Raw genomic sequence first — 16,448 nt, 5'->3', positions numbered from 1 at the left:
GAAATATTGTAGCAATTCACAGTATTTTTTTTTAAATTACATAGTTAAATTCTTAACCAGTTTAATATTTAAAAAAAATTAGCAAAGATACTTTAAAAAAAAAACAAAAAAATAAAAAATAAGTCAATTTTAGAAAAAAGGAAAAAATATAAAAAAAGAACAAAAAAAACATGTGGGAAACAACATACAGTGCTTTCCTCGCATGTTTATATATATATAGATAAATAGATAGATAGATGAGAAGTTGCCATTTTCTTTCTTTGTTAATTAATTAATTAATTCATTTGAACACTTTACCTTTTCTATTGGCCATCATAACATAAATATTATATAGAAGAAGGCAAAATTAGATTCTATATTTAAAGAATTTTGTAAAATTTAATGCAAAACTGATGAGGTTCGGATATTCCTTTTGAGATTATCGTCTAAGGCTTATGTTAATTTTGGATAATTAGATAATTTTTTTATTCTAATAATCTGATCAATTCTTTTTAGTTAAAATGGATGGTGGCTAGTGACTGCTACTAGGAATCATAATTGTTTTTGTAGAGATTCTAGGTAAGAAATTGGTTGTATAAATTAAAAAGTATTAATACTTTTAATACACCTTATCTGAGGTAAGTTATATTTTTTTTTAATTATTGTTTTTTTATAGCCTAATAATGTCTATCTCTATCGACTTACTATGATAGGTTTGCTACGATAAACAAACTTTAACTTTTTATATTATATGTTAATCATGCATAAGGAAGGTTCAGTGCAAAGAAATGGATTAAAATTGGTTCGAATCAAGGGGCTAAGGAAATTTTTTCAAGAATACGAAGAACATTACCTATAAACCTAGGAAAAAAAATTCAAACATGCTCTGTCATTGCCAAGCCCTAGAAATGGGCATTTTTTGCTTCTAAAACATATTTTTTTTATCCTAACAAGTAACAGTATCATACACAAACATGTTTAAATCCAAAAACGTAACAAAAAACATCAAAATGAAGCATGAGGTATCTAATCCAAAAACTACTGACATGACTAAAAGATTGATGTCTTCTCCCAAGTGCAGGAGTGTCGTAGTAATAAATAACCCGGTAAGACCGGGGTCGAACTAGAGGGAGGTTAATTGTACAAATTATAAATAACAATAATACAACAATAACAACAACAACAACAACAATAATAAGAACAATAATAATAACAATAACAATAATAATAATAATAAAGAAAAAGAAGGAGAAGAAGAAGAAAAAGATGAGAACTTTGAGATGGAAAATTAATGTAATGATTAAACAATGATAATAACAAATGTCAAGGTTAGAGGTTCCACTAATGGTATATCAAACAAGTATAGTATAAACTCTTATTATTCAATTGGAAACCACACACAAAGGAGGTTCTAATTAGATTATAGATTGTTAAAATGATTACATTAGTCATCTTATTCGATTAATGCTAATACTTGTAAATCTCGTCAAGCATTCATGATTATAACTTATGTTAACAACAAATCAAGTTCCTTTCATAGCTCAGATGTCGGTTATACCATACAGTATGGGCTATGAAAGTGTCAAGCATTTGTTGTACCAAGTGTTATACAACATAAATCAAGATTAGTCATTTAACAAGTAAAGTATTAAAGAGTGAACAAGATAACAAATACAAAACATGTTAGTATCAAACATTAAAGTCCATATTAAGTTTACATTATACTTATTCTTACACCATTAGTGTAACCTTTTCACCTTGACATAATAAACTTAGCTAGACATAATGAAAGAAAGAAAAATAAATAAACAAAATAAGAATATAAATAAGATAAAAGTTAGCTAAGTAAATGAAAGGAAATGAAAGGCATAAACTTGATATTAATGAAAGCAAAGCATAAATATTACAAAAAATACAAAGAGAGAAAGCAAGAGTATGATTTTGATATGGAAACCAAGATGCCTAAATGCATGGCAAATGCCTCCTTTTATAGGCCAAAATTGAGAATTATTGATTTGATGACTAATTGATGAGTGGGTGGTCAACTCTTGACTTGGTGACAATCCTTATCTTCTCTTATCTGCCCAAAACGTCATTGATAACGTCAAAATTGGAGCCACTCGAAAACATGAAAGTTGTATGCAATTATCTCAGATTTCTTGTGTAAAACATTCAGCTCATTTTGACTTCTAGAACTCCAGATATGGCTAAAATACTGAACAGTACTCGAGCTGGATGACAGATTCGGGCTTCTTTGTTGTTGCAATAATTTGGACTTGAAAATAGTTTTTTTAGATCTTGGGCTCCATATGAAAGTTGTAGGCCTATGTCTTACCTTTCCATCCATATAAAGTAGATATAAATATGAGATCTATAGCTCTAGATATGACCCAATTACCGAATAGTGTTCCGGTTTGGATTGCACCGACATCTCTTTTCTAAGTTTTGTCATCTCTTTATCCTTTCAATTTCAGTTCTTAAATTCATCAATCAATCATTTCATTTATATGATAGACTTGTATTTAAAATAAATATTTACCATAAATTAAAGGTATCTTATATTATTAGATATATTATTATAAAACATGTTTTAGTTAAGGAGTTATTGATACTTCAAGTGCAAAATGATGATATAAAGCCTTGATAAAAATACACTTTTAAGTACTAATCAACTACCAACCTAAAACAACCTATATGTTCATGTAATATAAATTCAAAATTGATTTTTTGAACTTATTTTATGTATGAACAAGTTTAGGAAAACTAGGATAAACATCTTTGTTTTAATAAGCATAACTTAAGCTAAATAAAAACTAAAACAACATTATGTATATATATAAAAAAACTTTAATAACAACTTGAATATATCAAAAATATATTACAAAAATTTCAAAAGAAAATTATTAGATAAAAAACACAGCAACAAAAAGGTGAATGCAATATCACTTATTAAACTTTAGTATTATAGTCTATTTTTTTTTTAGTTTCATAAAGCAATAGAAAGTGAAAATTATTATTTCCACTCCAATTAAAAAATAGAGCAAAAGTGAGATATGAAATGCGTTCTTCTACTAGTTATATATATATAAAAAAGCATTAATGTAAGATTTTTAAAATATTAGTTAAGATGGTAAAAGATTTTGCTTAAAAATTTTATGATGTTTAGATAATAATTGTTGTTATGCTATTAGTTATTTCATGTATCTACTTTAAAGAAAGAGACAAATATAAAGAGAGAGAAAAAAATTAAAACACATGACTCACACAAAATGATAACAATATCTTCATCTAGTATTTTCAAATAAACAACACAAAAAAACAACAAAAATATAAAAAAAGGAATAATTCTATTAAAAAGGTTGCCACACAAAAACTTTAATTTAAATTCTTATTACTTAATATTTTCTCTCATCAAAACTCTATATTACAACAACTTTATACTCAAAACTCTATATTACAACTACTTTATACTTCTTATACACTAAGAGAAACATTTTGAATTAAACTGAAAAAAAAAAAACCCTAAATTAATTAAAAACATAAGATAAATCTCGAATAATAACTTCTAAGTTATATTTTAAAGTCTTCCTAACTTAAATGATTATTAGATCCCCATAATCTTTTAAAAAAATTTCATTATAATCCAAAAATTATAATGAAATTTATATTCATTATTATAAAGCTAGTGTTTGATGAAAAAAAATTTACATCACTGTTCTTATTTAAAAAATAATTAAACTAAAAATTACAATAATAAGATTTCATAAATATACTAGTTTCATTATTAAAATACCATCTTAAACAAAATATGTCAAAATTCAATTTTAATATACAAAAACTCATTGTATTATTTATTGCAGCAATAAAATTCATTATGGTTGGCGTATTTCCTTCACCAAATGCTAAATTAATTTCTTCTTCTCAACAAATGGAACAACACTCATGTGCATGGCCCCACATAAGTACATGATAAAAAATAGTGAAGTACTTTCTGCACACATGTCCCACTTTACATCAGACGGTGCAGAGGATTGGAAAGTGGGAACACAAAATGTTAACATGAGCACATGATCCAAGACATGCCATGCGGGTCTCCAGTACTAGCTCTCGTCGACAGAACCACCGACACTGAAAGCCACGATAAAATTCATCAAACTCGTCTTGATCTTGCCACGTCTACGTCCGTACAATCAGCCACAGTGTAAACCGCGTTTGTGGGCCCTGCAATATGTCACTCGCTTCTCATGCTTGTACCCTGTCAAGATCTGGAAACACAAAAATATACTGTAGATACTTTGACTTTTTTCACATTCTTCAGTGTTACCCGGTTTTCGAGTATTGAGATTAAATTATACTTTGATCAGATCTTAAATTTGTCACTATTAGCGATTTATTGTTATCTTTTCTTTAAAATTGAAGCTTTGTGTGATAAATGAGAAGGAGATTACACGCTAATTGTGTTATTATATCTATAAATATATATTTTAAATAGGATATGGTTATTATCTCAAGATAAAAGAAAAAAAATGAGACAATAAAATATAATAAACATGTTTTTGTGTTGTTTTTATTTTGAAAATATAAAAATTATTTTCAAAGTTAATACAAAAATAAATTTATTTTGTACATATCTTCATCCTTTAATAACATACCTATTTGTTCATGAGACACTAACTAATACAAGCTTAATTATAATGGATTCCTTGAAATTTACATAAGAAAAGAAAATTGGATAATTTTATTTTTTTCAAAATTATTTTATTTTATTTCATAAAAAATTACATTTAATACATTTCACTTGTTTGTCTTCAAATTATTTATTCTTTTCATGAAAAAAAGATTGAATTATATATATATATATAATAACAACTATAATTCTGTTTTAAATTATGATAATGATTGCAATTCAAAATTGTTTTACATAGAAATAAATCAAAATAAAATTTTATTATTTAAAAAAATTAATAAAAACATATCAAAATAATTTAAAAAATATAAAAATATTAGCAAAAATAATAAAAATTTAAGAGATTAAGATTTTAACTGCGTTCTCGAACGATCTCTTAAAACATTTATAATTGAGGTTTTAAAAAAATAGGTTAAAAATTATTTTTAGTTGTGGTATAAAAAATAATTTTTTTAAAAAAATATAAATTTTGTTAAAATTATTGTGAAATAAATTTTTACAAGTAAGAAAAATAAAAAATCTGATTTTCATGAATGAAAAGCAGGTTGGTTTGGAACACAATTACATGTAAGGTCAAAAACAATTTCTTTGGGAAAAAAACAAAAATTATCATAATATTAAACAATATCTTAATCATTTTGAACACAATTAATTTTTTTCATTTTAATTATTTGTATGCTAGTATATACCTGTTTAAAAATATAATAGTTTTTACTTTTGTATACTTTTCATAAGTGTATTTATTTTGATAAAATATATAATTAATTTTTTATGCTTTTAATAAACTAATTAAAAAATATAAATATTTTTTTAAATATTTTTTTTAAAATAATTTGTATGCAATATCAAACACAAGGAAATAATTTAATTTGTGACACTTCAATGTCAAACGTACAACACCAGCATAGAGCAAAAGTCCAAAAATCACGAGAAGCAGCTAAAAAATACCAAAAAGATGATGATAGCATAGCATGCAGAAGATTACAGCCCACTCCTCTTCAACCTGTGCTATATATAACTCTCTCTCACGCATGCTTCAAAGAGAAGAGATCCTCGCACCCTATGTGTAGAGATTGTTAAGCCTATAGCAACGCAACATTATACATCACAGAATATTTTTTGGTTTTTGCCTAGGCTTCTTTCTCTCAAAAACAGGACAGTGAGGAAAAACAGAGAAAATGGAAGCTTTTTACTATCTGGTTTTTGGGGCATTAAGTGCTGTAGTTTTAGGAATTGAGCTAAGCAAGACAACAAAAGATCGAATCAATACATCTCCTGCTTTCAATTCTTTCAAGAACAATTACCTTGTTGTTTACTCTCTTATGATGGGTAAGTGTTCCCTTTCTTTCATTAAAAATTCAAACTTTTTAGATCTATCATTATCTTTATATGGATCTGATGTGATTTATGTGTTTTTGATTGGTTCTTGGAGGTGGGTTTATTAGCATTTTTGTGGGATTGGTTTTGTTGATGCTGAAAGCTCAAAACTTTATGAAAACAATGAGTCGTGTAAGAATGTGGGATTTAGGCTGTGTTTTTTGTATGGCGGGGACATTGGATCTGGATTTAGATTTTTCATAAATTTATGGGTCTTCTTTTGTTTGTTTTGTCTACTACTTAGTGGAGGGTCGGTATTTGGTGCTGTAAAGGTTTGAGCTTACTTTGCGTTTTGTACAGAAAGGCAAGTGTCTGCCTTGTAAACTGATCACGGAGATTGGATCTGGTGTCTTTGATATGTCAAAATAATGACTTCATTTGGGATTTATTTTTCATTTTGATTAGATACTTGAATGATCTTGTTTATTTTGTTGAATTTTAGTTAAGCAGTTTTTTAAGGCTTTAGCTGGATTTGAAATTTCTTAATTCTTGCCTTTAGTATCAGAGCAGAGCTTGTTAATTCAGTTGTTTCAACAATTATGTTTATGATAAATTACTGTTTTTTGTGGTGACAGCTGGTGATTGGTTGCAAGGTCCATATGTTTACTTCCTTTACACTACGTACGGCTTTGGGAAAGGGGATATTGGGCGGCTGTTTATTGCTGGTTTCGGGTCCTCCATGCTGTTTGGGACAATTGTTGGATCGTTGGCTGATAAACAGTGAGAGTTTCCTCCGAGTTTTGTTATTGTTTTCTAAAAGTTCTCTTTCTTTTGCTAAGTGTGCTCTGCTTGGTTTTATATCAGGGGTCGAAGGAGGGCATGTGTGACTTATTGCATTACCTATATACTGAGCTGCATTACCAAGCATTCTCCTCAGTACAGAGTTTTAATGATAGGCCGTGTCTTGGGAGGTATCGCCACTTCTCTCCTATTTTCATCATTTGAGTCATGGCTGGTTGCGGAACACAATAAGGTAAAGGATCGTGTTTCTGCTTTAGTGCTATTTGTTATTACTGGCTGCATTTAGGTCTAGAAGAACAAATAATTAAGTGATCACTTGGTATGTCAGAGAACCTCCTAAAATTAATTGGTTCAAGATTTCCAATCCAAGTTTCTGCTATAGCAGTTTCTACGTGCTAGTCTTTGCTAAAATCAATTCAATCTAATCAGTAACTGATGCCTGATTACCTTTGAATGTTGCCTATCTTAATTCTTCTTTATTTCGCTTTACTGGTGCAGAGGGGCTTTGAGCAACAATGGCTATCACTGACATTTTCAAAGGCGATTTTTCTGGGAAATGGTCTTGTGGCAATTTTGTCTGGATTGTTTGGAAACCTTCTTGTAGATACATTTCAACTTGGTCCTGTGGCTCCTTTTGATGCTGCTGCATGCTTTCTTGCAATTGGAATGGCTATTATTATGTCATCATGGTCAGAGAACTATGGAGATCCTTCAGAAAACAAGGACTTGCTTGCCCAATTTAGGGGTGCTGCTGTGGCCATTGCTTCTGGTAGAGTCCTCTAGTTGCTTTGCATGATGCATTCATTGTTCCTTGTGGTGTATGGCAAGCTAGTTTGTTTTCAGTTTGTTTCTTCCTTGTTTTCAACATTCCTTCCCCATTTTCTTCCCTTTTCCTTTTTTCTTTTTTTCCTCTGAATTATGTTAAATATTGTTCAGATGAAAAAATTGCTTTGCTGGGTGCCATTCAGTCTCTGTTTGAAGGTTCTATGTATACCTTTGTGTTCCTTTGGACACCAGCTTTGAGCCCAAATGATGAAGAGATTCCTCACGGATTTATTTTTGCTACATTCATGTTGGCCTCAATGTTGGGAAGCTCTCTTGCATCTCGGTTGATGGCCCGCTCATCACCCAGAGTAGAGAGCTACATGCAGATTGTTTTTGTTGTTTCATCAGCCTCTCTTTTGCTTCCTATTGTATCCAGTGTATGTATAATTTCCCATCCATTCTTTTACTCCTTTCTTGCCCCTTTCAATTTCTCTTATTAATCTTCAGTTTCTCTGACATGGAACAGTTCTTAGTGCCACCTCCTAAAGAGAAAGGTGAAGGCATCTCATTCTCAGGCTGTCTCCAGATACTCGGCTTCTGTACCTTTGAGGCTTGTGTAGGGATATTCTGGCCTTCCATTATGAAGATGAGGTCCCAATACATTCCTGAGGAGGCCAGGAGCACCATCATGAACTTCTTCCGCATTCCACTCAATATCTTTGTGTGCATTGTTCTGTACAATGTAAGTTACTAGCTTTACTGTGTATCATGACTCATTAGGAGTAGCAAATGTAGAATTGCTTATAGAGCTGAAAAAACCCAGATTAATTTCCAGGAATTTATGAATTTATGCCAGTGCATATTAGTTTTGATAACCCTCAGTGGAAAAAGTGCACTGGTTTAACATTCGACTGGTTAAGACCAACTCCATTGGTAGCCATCTTCAGCATGACCAATCTGTAACCTGGAAGTAGTTTTTTGCTCCATGCTTACCACCTTCCCCCTCCCCACCCATCCTACCATGACTGGAAACACCGAGTGTCTCTTGTTTTCGTTACTAACTCGTTCTTTGGTTTTTGATTTGAAGGTTAATGCTTTCCCTATCACCATTATGTTCGGCATGTGCTCGATTTTCCTCTTCATGGCATCTATCTTGCAGAGGAGGCTCATGATGATTGCAGACAAGCCAAGTAAATATTTGCCTTAATCTTTGCTACTTCTGTTGAACTTTGATATAAATGCAGTGCTCAGTTCATTTTACATTATATTATGCCTGCTGCATGGTGGGAGAAAATATGGTGCTAATGGTTCCAATACTTGCCTGTTGTGAATTATTACAGAGACAGAAGAGTGGTCGATGAAGGAAAGGGATACCGAGGCAGAGCCGCTAAACATCTGATTAATCTCTACACAGTAGACCGGAGATTTTTGGAAACAACCATCCAAGTCATTCTATACATTTGCTGTGCTTCCAACTAGATGTGATTTAGCCTTGAAATTTAACAAGGAGACTATAGTGGTCTGTCCTTCAAAGAAAAAGGAGATACAAATATTTCTCTTGAGCTTCTATAATATCATTCTTTTTTGGCTGTCACCTGTTTGACAGAGTAGTGTATTAGCAGTCTTTTCTTTCATCCCCTCCTTGCTTGTTAGGAATTTGACATGTCTCCAAAGTAATTCATGTTATTCTTCTCAAAGCTTGGTCTATAATTTTGTATCTACTGCAAGTGTATCTGGCTTCTTAATAGACTCGCCTGCTTTTTCATTTTTTTGGTTTGAAATGATTTTTTTGAGTGTTTTTAGGAGAATGGCCGGCCATGTAGAATCACTAAAATGCTAAAAAACACATGCGCTTCACTAGCAAAGAAAGTTGAGTCGTTTGGGACTTGAACGGATGATTGGCTGTTGAATGTCAGTAGATCAATGCTTGTGGCACCTTTAGCTTTTCATGGAAGATTTAACGTTGGGATTAAAGTGTTTTTTTTATGTTGTGGTTTAAGGTGTTTTTTTTTATATATATATAAATATATTAAAATAATTTTTTTTTATTTTTTAAAAATTATTTTTAAAATTAGCATGTTAAAAATAAATATAAAAACTATTTAATAAAAAATTTAAATCTAAAGTAACGTGGTTTCAATTATGTTTTCAAATGTGGTTTTAATAATATGAAAATAGAGAAAAGAAAAATCTATAAGATAAAGATAAGTTTTTATACCAAAATAAAATTTTCATGAATTTCGTGTGTAATTTACTTTTTAGTTCATTTTCTTTTAATTTTATATTTTTATGATAATTTAAATCTAATTCCATTAAATTATGCTATATAAGGTTAAGTTGCACTTCACCTGAACAGTAAATCAACCCATATATTTTTGTTATTTTGTTAATTAGGTTATTAATCATACTACACCGCGGCTTAAAAAAATAAAAATTGAAGGTTATTTTTTAAAAAAACATCTAGAATATATAATTTTTTTTATATTATTATTAAATTTAGTATAATGGATTAGATTTGAAAACTCTTTTTATTTAGCTCAGATTTAAAATTAAATTGGTAAAAATTTATTAAGATGGTAAAAAAGTAACAGACGATACTTTACCCACGAGATTGCAGCCTGGATTCCGACCACGGCGAGAAGAATGAGCGAAGGGGTTTTTGGCCAGCGGCGAGGAGCGAGGCATGCTTTTGAGCAAAAGGGTCAACACGCCACTCAAACAAGCATTTCAGCAAGATGGAGAGCTTCTGGGGCCACTCCGCCACCTTAAAAACCAAAAGTCACGTGATGGTTTTCCACCGAGATGATCGGACAAATTGGGATATGCAGTGATGGGAGTGCTGACTCGGAGACTGATTCAGCCATGATAGCTGAAGAAATATCCCATCAACATGGAGATGCTATTTGGGATTGTCTGTCAGATCATTGATTATGTTAAATTGCTTCTCAGTAGCCACCGTGAATTTGTACAAAGGGCTGCCAATGCTGCTAGATAACTAGAAATATTTGTTTCCTGCTTAACAGAGACTTTCCTCCTCCATTTTTATTTTTATATTTTTTTATTGATATAAGTATTCAGACCAACCTATATAAATGCACTAATTTCATGAGTTTAAAATTAATAATCAGAAACTTTAAAATTTATAAAACTTAAATTAATAACTTCTATAGAACAAATCTAAATTCTAATTAATTAAGTTATATCTTTCAAAGTTACATTACTTATAATTATAAGCTATGTTTAATAAGCTACACATATTTGTATAACTCTTATAATTATAGTGAAAAAAGTTATTAATTAGTAAAAATATTTATTAATTTGATGGAGTTTAATCCAAAATGAAATTATTTTTATCCTTTTAAAAAATTAAAATAATTTTGTAAATTTTTTTCTAGTATTTGTTAACTTTTTTTTTAATATTTGCATCGATTTTTTTCTCTGTCATTGTGTTTACAGTATACTAGTAAAAATTTCTTTTTCATTGTGTTTACAGTATACTAGTAAAAAAAATTAAAATTTTTATTTTATTTTATTTTATTTCTATCTCTAAATATTTTAGTAATATTAAAAATTTATTATTCAAAACTTAGTTATAATTCTACACAGAAATAAAATTCATTGAAAGAAATTGAAGAGAAAGGTTGCCTCAACGTTGGTGATTAAGGATCATGACAATTTAAATACTGGATTAGCTTTGTTTTTATATTTTAAAAAAATTTAAATAATTGTTGAGCTGGGTATTTAGATTTTAATTTATTAAGATCATGTTCTTTGGCTGCATAAAAAAAATTGATATTTTTTTTAATGTTTTATAATAGTTTTGATGTGTTTATATTAAAAATAAAAATAATGTTTATAATAATTTTGATGTGTTTATATTAAAAATAAAAAATAAGAAAAAAAGTAATTTTTTACTGTTAATTCCTCTTTCTCATTACTCATTACTAGTAAATTTGAAAAAAAAATAAAGAAATAAAGAAATATATAAAAATTGAAACATCATGAAATAAAGAAATATATAAAAATTGAAACCTAAAAAGGTAAATATAAATATAAAAGATAATGAAGAAATAATAAATCAAATCTAAAAAATATATAATCCGCAAGATCATCCCCTTTCAAGATTTATTTTTTATTTTTTATTTTCTTATACTTATCCTTTTAGTTTCAAATATTTTCATCCATTTCATATAAATCTAAGATTTTATGCCTTTTATTTTCATTTTTTTAGTATTTCTTTTTATGTTTCTTTTTTTTCCTCCACGATTTTATCGAGTATTCGTAGCATATTCCAAGAAATATCCAAAAAACACTGTGCAAAAAGATGGATTAACCGTATAAAGAAACTTAAAGTGTGGGAGTAAAACTAAGAAACTATTTTGTTGAGGGACTACTTGTATAAAATATAAAACCTATGAGGATCTCCAAAGGTCAATAACCCCACCCCTCATTTTCCTTTGTTCCCTCCTCCTGCCAGGTTTATAGGCAGGGAAGAGGATGAAGGCGATAAAAAGCTAATCTTGATCAGAAATTCTCCATGGATCAAGAGAGAATGAGAGCAAAACAAGAACAGCCCATTATCAGCAACGGAGCCAAGAAGACAAGGGATCAGCCAAATCTGACAGAATGTCAGTCTTGTGGTCTCCGCACCCCCTCTCATAAAAGACTCGAAATTTTATACAGTGAGTGGCGAATCATCCTTCTTTGTACGAAATGTTTTAATCTTGTTGAGTCTTCCGGGATTTGCTCTTATTGTTTCAGACAATCATCTGATAAGACTAAGTGTTTTCGTTGTTGCCAATGTAAGAGGGTTGTTCATAAATCATGTTTTGCAAAACGTAAGGCTGTCACCCCTTGGTCGTATTCTAGTTGTGGTGGTGGTGGTGATTTTTTTGTTTGTATAGATTGTTGGGTGCCTAATTCGGTTGCTAGTAAGAGGGGGGGAGTTTGTAAGGATAGCAAGAGGAATAGCGGTAGGGTTTTGGGTAGAAGTTTGGAGGATGCTAATTGTGTGGTACAGGAGAAGGTTGAGGCTGCGGTTAGGGCTAGGGATTTGGCTGTGAGGAAGGCGTTGGAGGAGAGGAATGCGGCGGATGTGGCCAGGAAAGCATTGGATATGGTGGCTAATAATGGGGTTGTTAAGGAGAATAATGATGTTGATGATTTTGAATTGGCGTTTCGGTTGCATCGAGCAATAAATAGCTCGCCCCGGATATCGAGTAATTTGTGCTTGGTTAATTCAAGTTGTTTGGGTGTTGCTAGGAGAGGGGAGGGTAATGGTAAAACGCGGATTAGAGATTCTGATTTTAGGAATCCCAGTGCTTGTGGAAAGCGTGATGATTTTCTGAGTAAAAGTGTGGACGTGGAGTGTCGGAAATCGAATGGAATTGGTGATGGTAAAATCAGACCTAATGCTAAGAAAGATGGAAATGCGGGCAAGTGTTCGAAGATGGGAGAACAGAGCTTTTCCAGCAAATTGATAGACTCAAGGGGGAATGACCATAGTGTGAACTCTGGTTCTCAATCTTTTAGGGAACGAAATGAGTCTATGACACCTGATGATAAAAGTTGCAAGGGAAAAAATGACCGCTATCTGCTGAAGTATAGTAAGAGAAAGTTAGATGAGAGGTTAATTCCAGATGGTGGACCCAAGTTCCTCTATGAAGGCTTGCACTCAGGACTTGCACCTCAGCAATGGAACAGCTGCTAAGGTGTTCTAAAGAATTGTTGGGGATCTGTCAAGGATGACACCAAATCTGTAGATTTACCTATAATTTTCCGATAGGTTCTCAACTTTTGAGGTTTCCAAGAGTTAAAACAATGTGCTTTCCTTCATGTATGAAATTCTTTGTACTTGTGATCTTTCATATTACATTCTTAAATTCAATCTTTGTGCTTTCTGTTTTCTATCTGTAATTACATCTCTTACATGCTCTCTTCTCTGGCCGTGCTGGTTACTCTTTTACTTGTATCATATGAGCATGCTTAAATAGAAATATCATTGATATTTAACCTGAGTGACTGACGATGGCACACTTCCATGGTATTAGAAGGAATGGAAAAGAAGCCAATTTATGGAAGAATGCAGAAAAGATCTGTTCAGGATTTTATATCAGCTTTATGTGGCTGTTAATTTATGTGCCAAACATGTCCTTTCCTCGGTGTCATTTTGAAAATTGTGAATGTGGATAATTAGCTTAACTTGATAGAGTTTTGTTTCTTGCTTATGGACTGTTTCACTAAATGTTGCTTATTTCGCAATAAGTTGCTACAATTGAATTCATTCTTGGAAGTATATTGTCTCTGGGATGCTATGTTTAATTAGCTCCAATAGAATCAAAATACTGATAAGTTCGTTCTTCATATAAGGACTGACATTTTGCTCCTGCTTCTCTGTTATGGACTGCAGACACCTCTCTGATCTCGTGCCTTGTATTCGACTGTTTTGGTTGATGATGCTTGTTTTGTGAGAAATCTTATTTCACTATGCATTCAGTGGTAATGTTGCTGTTGCATTAATCCTACTGATTCTAATCTGTTGATGCAAATTATGAGGCAGCAATACTACAATTGTTTCTCTGGGTTTAACAACTGTTTCTGCATTGCTACAGCTGTTTCTTACTTGGCTGATTTAGTTTGCAGGAGTTGATTCTGGCTTTAACTTTGTTATAGGCAGTCTATGAAGTCCTACACTTTTTACTGGCCCATGTAATTCTCTTTCTTGTTGTAGGTTTTGGCTCCTTTGGCTGCATTTTGTGTACCAAACTGGCTTAGGCTGATTTAGTTTGCAGGAGTTGATTCTGGCTTTAACTTTGTTATAGGCAGTCTATGAAGTCCTACACTTTTGACTGGCCCATGTAATTCTCTTTCTTGTTGTAGGTTTTGGCTCCTTTGGCTGCATTTTGTGTACCAAACTGCCTAGACTAAGCCTTTCTTCTTGCTCCCTGACCCCTGTTGGCGTCCTTAGCAAACTTCCACGGTTTGGTTGAAAGATCACATCAATCAACCATTAGGAATAGAATGAATTAATTTGGATGATCCCAATACCCCTAGTCGAGATGGTGGTTGTAAGTATTTGTTCATGGAAACTGAGTTAAAAGACATGCAGGACAGCAAAAACACGAGAGTTGAATACACTTGCATGTTGAAGTATTGATTAGTTATGCATTCATGTGTTCACTGTATGCTCATTTGGTTATAATTTTTGAAAGTTAATCTTCAAGAACATCAAGGGAATCCTTGTCACTCCAACCCTGTCAAAGAATCACAGGTAAACACACCTTTCTCTATTTAGTTGTCAAAAGCTCAGCTTAGTTTCTTTCAACATGTGAAGTATTTTCTAAACAAGTCGAAACTTTTTCCCACAGCCTTAACTGCTAAACAAGCTCATAGCAAGTGAAAGCTACGATTATAATGATGAAGCTATAAGAGTTAGCCCTTCTACACCAAACTTCATGATTAACTCTGTGGTTCAAATGTAATGAAGAAGAAAGGAAACAGCTCAAGATATATTTTAAGAGTTGATGGAAAAATGGAGACACATTGGTTAAATGTTTCCTTTATTCAGTGACTCAATATATGTAATTCCCTTGGTTTATGCTATATGAGAACTTCTTTTTTTCATTTTCTTAATTCTAACATGTAATTTTTTTATATATAATTTATCTTACTTTCCAACATTGTAGAACATAATTTGAAGAAAGAAATTGATTGCTCAGATAAGGTACACGCCACAAAATTAAGATGGAAAGATTACCAGCAGGCAGCAGATCTGTCTTTGAATATTCTGTTGGTTAGCTGGTTAGAACAACAGAACCGTGCAACTGCTGAACAAGGTCAGGTGACACCTTTTGTTGCTTTCTATTTCTGTCACTTCGACATTTATCAGTAGAATTCTTTTATGGGTTTTATAGATTTTCAATTCTACATCTTGATGGTGTTCTTTGACATTTAAATTGATTGATTTTTACTTTGATGAATGAGTGAAATATTGATTTCGAGGAGAATTGAGATAGGGGCAGCCCCTCTTTAAAGATGATAGGAGATGAACACCAAGCATCTGAAAACTTTCAAATTTGTGTCCCAGGGATACATGTGGTTTAGCAGGGACACAGTTGATCCTGGAAGAACTGTGTATGTGGTCTTTGGAATTTATGCTGAGTGGCAAGGAGCAAGGCATTTTATTGTGCAAAAGAGACAACATGCTACTCAAAGAACAAGCAGTTCAACATTATGTATGGACATATCCTAGGGCCAAACCCCAACTTCTGAAAGTCAACGTTCATGCAGCCTTCAAATGGAGTGTAATTGATGCTCCCATGCAGTCATTAGGGTACCATGCACAGACCACAGGGGTATAGTTATAGGTGGCCTTTCACTCGGTAGAAGGTGATGAGGTGCTTTACATGGTGAAGCTTGATTTGGCTCTCAGAGAGGCTATCAAGAAGATGGGACTCTGCCATTAATGTCGCGGAAGCAATATCACACCAACATGCAGGCCTAATTGGGTATCCAACGATTGATAAATGGTTTTTGAGCATCCAGCGAGATTACATGTAATAGGAATGCCGCGCAGTAATATATTTGGATAGCCAGAAATACATTTAATTCTACATGTCATGTTCAGTTCAATCTGTGGAAATGGAAAAAAGCAATCAACCCACTAATGTATACGAGTGAAAGAGCTTCACTTTTAAACGTTCAGGGGTGAAGGTAAATTAATATTAGAGAAATTGTTGATGACTTTCTTGTTCATCAAGGGGAAATCCAACAGTATTTGGGTTCAAGGATAAAGTAAAGGCATCGACACTAGAAACCTTAAATTTATCTGAAGATGCTGAACAAGTCTCTAGTTTTACTAGAAGTAAATGTGAAAATGTCCTCGTTGTTGTGTACATTT

At 31.9% G+C, this 16,448-nt stretch overlaps 2 protein-coding genes across 8 annotated transcripts in view; both read left to right on the top strand.

Annotated features, from left to right (window-relative positions):
* Nucleotides 1-16,448, top strand: part of LOC105139065 (uncharacterized) — a 29,563-nt gene that overhangs the window by 8,567 nt on the left and 4,548 nt on the right. Inside the window, exon 1 of one of the 7 annotated variants that reach the window (XM_011045380.1) lies at nt 11,877-12,668. The exons of the other annotated variants lie outside the window; for them this stretch is intronic. Within the exon in view, the coding sequence (XP_011043682.1) occupies nt 12,087-12,668 (582 nt within the window). The 5' untranslated portion in view covers nt 11,877-12,086. Of the gene's footprint in view, nt 1-11,876; nt 12,669-16,448 lie in introns of those variants that run through there. 7 annotated transcript variants of the gene reach the window in all.
* Nucleotides 5,689-9,316, top strand: LOC105139066 (molybdate-anion transporter-like). The gene is made up of 8 exons (XM_011045381.1): nt 5,689-5,995; nt 6,619-6,763; nt 6,848-7,016; nt 7,283-7,553; nt 7,721-7,986; nt 8,076-8,291; nt 8,637-8,739; nt 8,890-9,316. The coding sequence occupies exons 1-8, from the start codon at nt 5,845-5,847 to the stop codon at nt 8,946-8,948; spliced, it is 1,380 nt and encodes a 459-aa protein (XP_011043683.1). The 5' UTR covers nt 5,689-5,844; the 3' UTR covers nt 8,949-9,316.

Source organism: Populus euphratica, unplaced genomic scaffold, assembly GCF_000495115.2.
Source record: "Populus euphratica unplaced genomic scaffold, PopEup_1.0 scaffold121.1, whole genome shotgun sequence".
In the NCBI taxonomy this organism is placed as follows: Eukaryota; Viridiplantae; Streptophyta; class Magnoliopsida; order Malpighiales; family Salicaceae; genus Populus; species Populus euphratica.
Note: the sequence above shows the minus strand (reverse complement) of the source record. Positions and strands in the feature narration are given on the sequence as shown.

Coding starts and splice junctions, on each gene's coding strand:
- LOC105139066 (XM_011045381.1), top strand. CDS start 5,845: ATGGAAGCTTTTTACTATCTGGTTTTTGGGGCATTAAGTGCTGTAGTT. Junction 5,996..6,618: donor TGTTTACTCTCTTATGATGG/GTAAGTGTTCCC, acceptor TTGTGGTGACAG/CTGGTGATTGGTTGCAAGGT. Junction 7,987..8,075: donor TGCTTCCTATTGTATCCAGT/GTATGTATAATT, acceptor GACATGGAACAG/TTCTTAGTGCCACCTCCTAA.